The 11,677-nt window shown below is 41.4% G+C and overlaps 1 protein-coding gene across 1 annotated transcript in view; it reads right to left on the minus strand.

Annotated features, from left to right (window-relative positions):
- Positions 1-10,217, minus strand: part of LOC137096857 (calcium-activated chloride channel regulator 1-like) — a 36,596-nt gene extending 26,379 nt beyond the window's left edge. The window contains exons 1-4 of the mRNA XM_067467094.1: positions 10,062-10,217; positions 7,459-7,599; positions 5,821-5,971; positions 771-879 (exon numbers count right to left, since the gene is read on the minus strand). Coding sequence (XP_067323195.1) covers positions 771-879; positions 5,821-5,971; positions 7,459-7,599; positions 10,062-10,217 — 557 coding nt within the window. The remainder of the gene's footprint in view (positions 1-770; positions 880-5,820; positions 5,972-7,458; positions 7,600-10,061) is intronic.
- Positions 10,218-11,677: the final 1,460 nt, after the last annotated feature.

The following is an 11,677-nucleotide window of genomic DNA, read 5'->3' on the forward strand; positions in this document are numbered from 1 at the left end:
AGGGAGCAGGAAGAAAGATGAGATAAAGCAAGGAGGGAGTTGGGGCAGCAGAACAAGCTGGAGAAGAGAAAAAGTAGCAATAGGAGACCCTAATGGAAAACAAATATAACACATCAAAATTAAGCATCATTGGGAAAGGAAATAGGAACACCAGGAGGAATAAGGTTTGGGTAAAGTAAGACTCATTGATATCTGTTAATTGTCCTTGAATGTCCTTAGATCCAAAATAGAATAAAAAGTAAGGTGGGGTGGGATACTAAGGGAGGGAAGATATAAGAGAAGGAGGGAGGAGACTCAAAAGAATAAAATTAAAATAATGCGTGTGCATATATCTATATAAATAAAAATGTAATGTTAGTTTGTGGGATTACCATAACTCAAAAACGACCAGACAAATTGACACCAAATTTGGACACAATACACATATCAGGCCAACAAGTGAACATCACTCATAAAAACATTGAAAAAACACAGCAGAAGAGACTTTAAAAGCCAAAAACTGAAAATACATTAAAACGCATGTGCAAAACCACACACATATATGTGCAAACACACATATACACAAATATATACACACATATATACGTGTGACAGGTGATGGCTAGTGTATGTATGTGCGTGTATACATATACACATATACATACATGGGAAAGGGAAAAAAAGAAAGAAAAAAGAAAAAAAGTATGTTGACTTCCAATCGTTTTCATCCTGTTGTTGAATTTTCTCTTCTTTTCTATACAGGGCTAGCATGGCTAATTATTGTATGGTACCTTGTTGCTTCAATCTTTCTTCGTCCAATAGAATAGAAGGGTGCATCATAATTGTATTCATCAAAAACACCCCATCTGAGATGAGCCCATTCATGAACTAAGATTTTGCCTGTGAAAAACCAATAAAAACAAGCCAAAGCAGTATTGTTTTTCTTGCATGTTCTCCTGCAACCCCCTTCAAAGATCTAAATAAGATGCTAACCTATACTTCAATTACTCAAGAGACAGATATTTTCAAGATAATAGCCAAAATCCTTTAAACTACTAGAATAATGAAAATTTACACAAGTGAGGTTACTCTGGATTCCAGTGTTGTGAAATACACATCATGTGCCTGTACTCACTCACTGGACAATATAATCATGTTGGCCATGAAGTAAAATGAAACAAAAAGAATAAACATAAAAATCCACAAAAGAGCGATACCTTTATTGCCCAGCTATAATGGACTTGGAAGCTTTCCAAGCTGGGCTGGCTTCTTTCTCAGGTCCAAGATAATAATAAAAACAATGTAGGGTGCATGTGTCAAACTCAAGTTCCACAGTTCAAATTTGGCTCACCTTGTCATTTTATGTGGCCCTCCAGATGCTGGATTACAACTCCTGTATCATTACACATGAAGACTAGAACCGATGGGGATTGTGATACAGTAATATCTGTAAGGTTGCAGTTTGCTCTGTTTAGTCAGGATAGTGGGGTTTCAATTTAAATACAGTGATGTCTTGACTTATGATCAACCCAACTTGCGGGTTTTTTGGAGATACGAGCTGTCGCTAGTCTCGTTTTTTGCTTTGAGATATAAACGGGGATCCGGGTTATGAGCTAGATATCCCTTTCTGCAGCCTCCTTCTCCACCATCTCCCCTCCCACAAGTCCACCTCCTCATAATACAACCACTCTTTGGATGGTCGATAATGCAAGCCTCAACGGCACTGGTCGAGGGCATCATCCTTTTCATGATGGAAGCTCAGTGTGCAGTCACACCCAAGCTGATTTACATGTCTGTTTCGCATTAACACGTCCTAACTTTCTGTCAGCTTGAGGGATGCTGGATTGCCTTCCTGTTTGAGCAAGGAACCCCACAGAATCTATGTCCACGCTATTGTTTTCACAAAATGGTAACATTTTATTAACTGGTCCTGGGACTATGTCCACCCAGGCACTAACTTGACTTCCTCTCATATTTAAAATTTGAAGGGTAACTGGTTGTACCTGAAGCTGCCAGTTGTGGAAGGTTTCTGAGGAGAATATATGACAGTTTTCCTTGCTTGCTGTCTCTGGTATTGTGGCCTTTAGGGCACCCAATGCCCAAGGCGTTAATTAGTTAATGGTCAACTAATTATGGGTCTAGAAATTGACTTCAAATGGCTTGTCCAAGCCTGGATCTCACTGGGACCAACTGCAGACACTTCTTACTTCCAAGATTCCCTGGTGGTCTATGATCTAAAATGGCTCCCTTTCCTTAGGCAAAGGGGTGGACAAAATGGCTGATACAAACTCCACCCACATAAAACTAACATAAAAGTGACTACTCTAAAACTGTGCGTGAGAAAGCCTGACAAAGGAACTGGAACTTATACATTTCCAGCACACTCAGATTGGATGAGCCAGGCGCCCATTGTAAGGGAACAAGACGAACACTCTCTGTGTGCTGAGGGGTGTCTCTTTTTCCCCTCTCCACTCTGGTAGCGTCAATGGCTCCTCCTGCTACAGAGCAGTGGTGATGGCGACAGGCTTAAGTCAAAGTGGGGCCAGAGAGGAGGAAAAGGAGGAAGAGAGGGGGATATTTGGGTGACTTCCTCAAGCAAAAGTGGGGGCTGGGGAGGGGGGCAGGAGCGTGTGCACGAGGCACAGGTGGCACAAGTGTCCCCTTCATCAACTGCCACTGAGGAGGAGGAAGAGGGAGGGTGGTAACAAAAAAATTGGTGTGGTTTGGGGGGAGGAATGGAATGGATTAAAAACATTTCAATTCATTCTGATGGGGAAATCTGATTTGACATACAAGCAAACTGAGTAATGAGCTTGGTCCCAGAACAAATTAAACCAATTTCTCATGGTATTATTGTAGAAGGCTGGTGGATATGTCTGACTTTCATATGCCCTTTAACCTTTCTCCAGCCTTAGAGCCACAAGAACTCTTGGGTTGCAATTCCCATCATCACCAGTTCATATGGTGGATAAACAAAAAGGATCTCAATGCAGGGAAGGATCTCAATGTAGGCAGAAGCCTTTCCCTTCTTGTGACAATGCAGGGACTGAGACAAGGTTATATGATTTTAAACATATTTTGCCTGATGAAGAAACCGTTGGAATGTTGAAAGTGTGCATCATTGAACAATGGTTAATTAGCTCCTTCTCCCAAACTAGGCAAAAGTGTGAGAAAGAGTGATTATATGTGCTTGCAACAAGTTTGGATTCACTAGAGACCACAGATATGTAAATAATTGTACAACTATTTTTATACAAGTATAGCTGTCCAATAGGATTCTAACCAATATATGTAGTCAAGGAAAGCAAAAGGAATTGTTTGATGACTTTAGATTAAGATGTGTCATGGAAACAGCATGTGCACTATATGGACACATTCTGTTCTTATCACAAAAGTGACCTCATCATATTAGCAAGGCAAAGCATCCTGTTTCACCTGACATCACATGGGGAAAGCGTCACCATTGTGGAGAGGCCCTGTACTAGCTCCGAGGGAGCTCCATTGGAGCCAGCAGAACAGGCGAAGCCTCTTGTGTTGAAAGTGAAGCATACAGCGACGTTTCCATTTCAGTTGGAGGAGGGCTTCCACAGGTAGCTCCTCTTCATCATCTGATAGGTGGCGTGCCCATCCAACTTCCAGCTGGAGTAGAAGAGTCGTAAGACAGAATTCTGTCTATCAATATCATGCTGAAACACCATGCTCCTAGCATCTCATGTGTGTGATGATAAGTTTGACCCAATTCTTGTTTTTTATATAGTTTGAAGACATATGACAAGGCAAATCCACTGGGCTTGAAGATTTATTTTATTTTATTTGCAGCTTGAAAATGTATTGAAGAATCAAATTATGGAATATTGCTAGTCCATGTTACATATAGGGCCCTTCCAGACAGAGCTTTATCCCAGGAGCATCCGCGTTTAAAACACACAGATGTTCCTGGAGCCCTGTCCACATTCACCCCAGAAAGCACACACTTTCTGGGCTGGGTGTACAGATGTTATTCTGGGACTGGCCCGGGAGAACATCTGGAGACTCTAAACCCCTCTCCAAAAGCCTTTAAAAATAAAAGTACTTACCAGCCTCCATTGGAGAGTTGCGGCAGTTCTCCTGGCATATATAAATGACACGCAAAGAGAAGGGGGGGGGGGAAGGAGCAAATCCTTCCACTGCCACCCACCCCACCCCCCACCCCCCGTTCTCCTGGCGCATCATCTCTACATGGCAGGAGAGCTCCTGCAGCTCTCTGTTGGAGGTTGGTAAGTACTGTTATTTTTAAAAGAGGGGAGCACTTTTGGGGAGGACGTTGGGATTCTTCAATACTAACTTAGTCAGGAAAACTGTGGGAATGTTGTCTGGACTGCAGTCCAGACACCGGAAGTAGTGGATTTATCCTGCACCTTCCAAGAAGGCACAGAATAAACCCACTATCTAATAAATTCGCCACAAACCAGGGTTTTCCTGGTTTATGGCAAATTAATTTGGAATTTCCAGGACGTCAACTGGACAGCCCCTTTTTAATTGCAGGAACTCCCACGTTAAAGGGGCTGTCTGGATGTGCCCTCAGTATCCTTTAGATCATGGGTCCTCAAACTAAGGCCCGAGGGCCGGATACGACCCTCCAAGTTCATTTACCTGGCCCTCGCTCAGGGTCAACCTAAGTCTGAAATGACTTGAAAGCACGCAACAACAATAACAATCCTATCTCATCAGCCAAAATCAGGTCTGCACTTCCCATTGAAATATTAATAAGTTTATATTTGTAAAAATTGTTCTTGATTTTAATTGTTGTATTGTTTTAAGGGTTTTTTTGTGGCACTACAAATAAGATATGTGCAGTGTGCATCAGCTGGACGGCATCTAATTGTGCCGGTCTGTACGCCACCCTGCATCGTCTTCAGGCTGAAATGGACGGATAAAAATGGCGTAAATTAAAAAATGATGTAAATAAATGTTTTTTTCAAATTATAATCCGGCCCTCCAACAGTTTGAGGAACTGTGACCTGGCCCTCTGTTTAAAAACTTTGAGGACCCCTGCTTTAGATAAAGGACTGAATGTTGGAAACGGCAACCTTCCAAGCCTGCACTAATTGTTTGAAAAATGTGCATGATTGTTAACTTATATTGTATGTACATTTTGGTTTGCCTATTTGACTGCACCTCTTTGGTGTGGGAGGGGCTTCAGACTCCAATTTGTATTTAGTATGTTTTTAGATTGATGCAGTTTGTCTCTTTTCAGACTTCAGTGAGTATATAGTTATGCAGTTTGGACTATATCTACAGGCTTAAAGACATTGGACTATGGACAAGTATGCTGAATATATACAAGAAGTTTGTTAGTACACCTGAGATACTATTTTTCACAAAAGACTACTTTGTTTTTGTCTCTTGAGTGCATATTTTGAAGAAGAGGTTTCAAGGGAGCGTATATCTTTTGGGTGATTACAACTGCAAATTCTACTTCAAAGAAATACCCATACTCTACTTGGCAGTTTAAAGACATGGTTCTTCGGTTTCACAGCTGAGTTACCTGTGTGTGCCATTACATGAATGATTATATCACATCACTTGTTCAAAGGGTTGACTTCTAACAAGGTCATGCTTTTCTCAGCTAGTGGTTTTCAAAGGATGGTCTCCATGTTCATGGAAATTCACATTTGCCAAAAGGATGTAACATCATTTTTTACTTTTTCAATAAGGTTGTGGTTCACTTACTCCCAATAGGTTCTGGAATTTCCAATAACTGTAAAATGAAATTGTGTTTTCATGGCTTTCCTCATTCTGTGATTTTTTTAAAAAGAAACTTTGATTATAAGCATTTGAGCTTGAATTAAGAGATACTACCTCGTGACCCATAGACGCTGAGAAAATAGTTATCTGTCAGGAAGTCAGGGGTGAAATGAATGTAGCGTCCCTTTTGGCCACATCCTCCATACTGCAAAGTGTAAGGTTCATCTCCATATTTCTGGAAAGGTTCTGCCACTATGATATCAGCCTAAAATGAATAGAAACTGTTTTAGAGAGCACCATCAAAAGTAGATGTACAAGTAGCAGATGTCAAAGAGGAGGAGGAAGAAGACTATGATAACTATGAGCATTTGTTTAGAATTAAGTCTTGATGTGATCAGCTTATATCCAAATAAGAATCATAATGTTTGAACATAAGACGAGTCTTTCAAAATCAGGTTAAGGGTGTAAACAAAGCCAGCAACTTGTTCCATTTTAAAAGAATTAACTTTATTAAAAAGGTTTTAAAATTTACAGTAAATGATATGGAAGGAAACTGATTTTTGGAACATATGGGGTAAATTTGAGTTGATGAGTTAGTCCAGGTGGAGGTGGCACAAGAAAGGGGTAAGGGATAAGAGGGGAGGGGAGAGGAAATAAAACAAATTATACTTAAGTAGATAAGATTGTAACTGAAGTATAAAAATAATATGCCTTAAGCAGAGAAAGTTGTAAACCAGGTTTTGCTTTTTTTTATGTCAGAAGCGATTTGAGAAACTGCAAATTGCTTCTGGTATGAGAGAATTGGCCGTCTGTAACGACATTGCCTAGGGAACACCCGGATGTTTTACCATTCTGTGGGAGGCTTCTCTCATGTCCCCGCATGAGGAGCTGGAGCTGATAGATGGGAGCTCAACCCACTCCCTGGGTTCGAACCACCAACCTTTCGGTCAGAAGTCCTGCCCACAAAAGGGTTTAACCCATTGCACCACCGGGGGCTCCTAAACTAGATGGGAAGCAACTTATTATTATGCTTATTCTTATTTTAGTTTAGCTACTACATAAATGTTTGCATTCTTAATTATTTTATGTATAAACTGTATTAAGACATCAACAATTTTTCTTTTCTTTAAAAAAATACAGTGTACTTTCCCAACTTAGATACTGTTCTCAAAATGGTTAATTGTATATGCTGTTGGAAAAAAATTAAAATTGAATAAGTTACATTAAAAGTTTAAAAAGCGAAGTAAAAAAAGAAATATAGAGTAGAAACACAAAAAAGGGGGGGGGGGACAAAAAGAAAGAAAGAAGAAAAGGAAAAAGCAGATGATCTCAGATCTATCCTCACCTAACCAAAAGAAAACTACATAAACTTCTTGTGTCCAAGATACTTTTTGGACAACTGTAAATACGATTTGAAAGCTACCGGTACTTCTCCACTGTTCCCCATTTTACCTTAGCAACTGATCTTTAGAGGCACATGGAAGTTATCTTTGGTTGTTATGGCTTCAAATATGCATGTTATCAATACTCTATTAACTGATCTGATGGATCCTTCTTTAAAGCTGTTATTACATCCATAATGACTTTACAGTATATTGTGCATAACCCAATTCTCTCCATATTTACTGTAAAGAAAGTCCCCCTGCAATAATTCTATCTATAATTCTTTGCTTTTTATGCTGCCTTTCCCTAATATAGAGACAACAAAAGTGGGGGAAATGCATTTAGACTGAAAGCATGCTTCCCACTTACGTGTTCATAGGATTCTCTGGTTGTCCTTTTATATTCAGGTTTGGATGCCCATGTTGAAGGTATTACAATTTTTATAGTCCTGAAATAAAACCTCCGTTGTGAAGCACCATAGAGATAAGAAGAAGCCTCTTCAAACATTTCCTAACAACAGATAGGGAGGGAAGGTTGTAGAGTGAATCACATCTTTGCATCTCATCCTTCTAATAGATCCCCTTTAACTTTGACAATACAAAAAATTACACATTGCTGTCCCTGGTATCATGAAAATCGATGTGAAGGAACCATTTCTGATAGAAGCACAGGTAAGGGGAATAAAACCAGTCATTTCAGGACTCATAGCTATTTATACCTTCCCAACTTAAAGTATGGTGCATATGTACATACACGTTCTTAAAAATGTCTACAGTGGAAATCTGTTGTCGAAGGCTTTCATGACCGGAATCACTGGGTTGCTGTGAGTTTTATGGGCTGTATGGTCATGTTCCAGAATTATTCTCGCCTGATATTTCGTCCACATCTATGGCAGGCATCCTCAAACATTGAGGGGTCTGTTGGAAACTAGGCAAGTGAGGTTTACTGTGTATATCTGTGGGATGTATATTGGGTGTCATTTTGGATTCACAGCTGACAATGGAAACTCAGGTCGCTGCTGCCAGCAAACAGGCCTTTTTCCATCTACGACAAGCGAGGTAATTGGCACCCTACCTATCTGATGAGGCTCTGGCAACTGTCATCCATGCCACGGTCACGTCTAGGCTGGACTATTACAACACCCTGTATGTTGGCCTTTCGATGTCTACGACCCGAAAGCTCTGTATTGTTCAGAATGCGGCAACCGGGCTACTCACAAGAACACCCATGAAATGCCATATAACACCAGTGTTGCGGCATTTGCATTGGCTTCCAGCGGATTACCGTGTTCTATATAAGATGCTAGTTCTGACCTTTAAAATTCTTTACAGCCAGGGCCCATCGTATCTTAGGGACCGTCTCTCATTCTCCCATCATCGGAGGTCGCAACAACCATCCCAACGTAACTTACTTTATATACCGGGTCCTAGAGAAGTGCACTTGGAAAGGACCAGACGCAGAACTTTTTCTCTTTCTGCCCCTGCCTTATGGAATTCCTTGCCGCCCTATATGAGAGCCATGCGTGAATTAGGGCCTTTTACCCTAGCACTTAAGACCTGGCTTTTTACTAGAGCTTTTGATCTATGTTAATTTTATCAATATCGGTATGTATGTATTTTTATCCTTTACAATTTTAGCTTGCAAACTGCCTAGAGCAGTGGTTCTCAACCTTGGGTCCCCAGATGTTTTTGGCCTACAACTCCCAGAAATCCCAGCCAGTTTACCAGCTGTTAGGATTTCTGGGAATTGTAGGCCAAAAACATCTGGGGACCCCAGGTTGAGAACCACTGGCCTAGAGCTTCTTGGATGGAGGGCGATTAATAAGTAATTAAATGATGATGATGATGATGATGATGAATGTCCAGGATGGAAGAAAGAGCTCTTTTCTGCTTGAGGCAAGAGTGAATGTTGCAAATGGTCACCTTGATTAGCATTTAACTGCCTTGCAGCTTCAAAGCCTGGCTGGTTAGTGCCTGGGGGTGCTGGGGGGTGTTAGCTGACCCTGATTGATTCTTGTCTGGAATACCACTGCTTTTTGAATGTCGCTCTTTATTTACTGTCCTGGTTTTAGGGGGGGTTTTTTTACAGTGGAACATTTATAAAGCTGATTTTCAACCAAGGTGGAAGGAAGTCAAAGAATACGTTAAAGCTGAGCTACCACCCATCTTGGCTAACCATTTAATGTAGTTTTAAACCAATGTTGAAGAAAGCAATGTCACTGTGCCAATGATTACATAGGAAATCCTGAAATTAGTTTCAGTCCTGGATGGCGATGCCTCCCACAGGTGTGCATTAAGGGCTTTCTTTTGTGGGTGTTTGTTCAAATGGTCAGTATAGATGGGGCCTCTGTTACCACATCTACACCCGTCCTCAAAATCTATGCTCAATGGACCAGTCAACAATTTATGGAAAATGGGGGAAGGAAAGAGAGGGAAGGAGGAATGTGTGGAAATAAAAATGGAATAAATTGCCCTGGGACATGACTGGCTGACAAAAGAGCACACAGAACTTTGTGTTGCAGGCCCTTTAGGTGACATGATGCCAGATCTTCCAGGTCACAAGTTTGCAAAAGTGCAAAAAGTCTCATATAATCCACTTGAAATCAGATAATCTTGAATCAGATAGTGGATTATATGGCAGTGTAGTTCCAGTCTGACAAAAGAGTGCACAGAATATCATTTTACTACAACTTGGGCCCCTTTTATACTGCCACATACAATTCAAATTATCTGCTTTGATAATGTGGATTATATGGCAGCATGGAAGGGGCCTATGAGAGGATTTACAACCTAAAACACCCATCTATGGCCACTGAATCTTGTGAATCTCCAAAATAATATATAATAATAATAATAATAATAATAATAATAATAATAATAATTGCCCTTTTCTCCTTGTGGTTCCAGTTAGCTAAAGTTACCAATGGCTACGCTACTACAAATCACTACATCAACAAAATATCGTGGTCTCACCTTTATGCTACTAATGATTCTGCCGCTTTCCGGGATGCTAGGGTGAATGCCAATCACGACATCTTCATATCCACCATTGCGGAGCTTTATAAGGCTCCCTTTCACTCCATGGAGCAGAAGCAATGCCGTGAATAGGTGCCACCCTTTCTGCGCCATCTTTGCTTTGTGCCAGGCTGTATCTCGGGCAGAAATGGTGGCACAGAGGGGTAACCGATATCACTGTGTGTGTGTGTGTGTAAACAAAGACAAAAAGAAACCTCTGTTACGTTTAACCGGTGTTTTATGACAGGCTTTGTTCTGCCGACAACGTCCAGGCGCTTGCTCCTGTCAGAAATAAACCTGTCACCAGTCCTTAAGAATACTTCTTAGGGAGAGGAAGAGAAGGCCTCCGCCTCCCTTGGGTGCTTTGGAGCGGCCCTGAGGCAGGCTTGTCAAGGCCGGCCTTGTCTCCTTGCTCCATGAGGCAGATCCTCCATCTCTCCTCTGGTTTGCCGCCAATCGCTATGTTGCTGAGGGGATTGGGGCATGGGTAGGCCTTGCAGCCTCAGCAGCCCCTGCTTGCCCTATTGGGAGGACTGTGGGGAGCCTCAGGCCTTGCAGGCCTCTCTAGGCCCCTCCTAAGCCTGCTGCCTTCACAATGGGCCACATGGGAAGGGCGAGAGGTCCCTGTCCTGCCTGCCCTCTTGTTTCTACAAAAAGTCCCAAAAGACTTCTAGGTATATATACCCCGGGTATATAATTAGCACAGTTTGATACCATCTGAACTGACATAGATCGATGGTATGCAATTATGGAAGTTTGGTGAGGCATCAGCATCCTTTAGCAAAGGTTAAAGAAAAGGTAAAACTACAACTCCCATGATTCCATGGCATTGATCCAGGGCAGTGCAAGTGGTATCAAACTGCATTAATTCTGCACTTCAAGCATTTGTCCAGATCAAAGCTTTTCCAACTGTGTGCCATGACACCTTAGTGCCCTTTCACACAGGCATATGACCGAATATTAAGACAATCCCACAATATCTGCTTTGAACTGGGATATCTGAGTCCACACTGCCATATATTCCAGTTCAGATAATGTGGGATTTCATTCAGCTGTGTCGAAGCCCTTCCACACAGCCATATAACCCAGACTATCAAGGCAGAAAATCCCACAATACCTCTGAACTGGGATATCTGAGTCCACACTGCCATATATTCCAGTTCAAAGCACATAATGTGACCTAAGGGACCTAAGTGTATTGGCTGCAGTGTGTCACAAATATATTGGTTGTTGTTGTTGTTCGTTCATTCAATCGTCTTCAACTCTTCGTGACCTCATGGACCAGCCCACGACAGAGCTCCCTGTCGGCCGTCACCACCCCCAGCTCCTTCAAGGTCAGTACAGTCACTTCAAGGATGGCATCCATCAATTACATTAGAAATCACTTTTTTAAAGTATAAATGGAAAGTTTTCATGAGATGTATTGTGTCATTACAATTTACGTGGTGTACATATCTCTTATAAGGGGCTGGCTTGAACTCCGGTTTGCTAATAAAACTGAATTACTGTGTTGTGAAATGATGCATGTCTAAAAATGTGTCACTAACAAAATGTTTTATTCAATAGTAAAGCAA

This window comes from Anolis sagrei, chromosome 4, assembly GCF_037176765.1.
Source record: "Anolis sagrei isolate rAnoSag1 chromosome 4, rAnoSag1.mat, whole genome shotgun sequence".
NCBI classification, from domain to species: Eukaryota; Metazoa; Chordata; class Lepidosauria; order Squamata; family Dactyloidae; genus Anolis; species Anolis sagrei.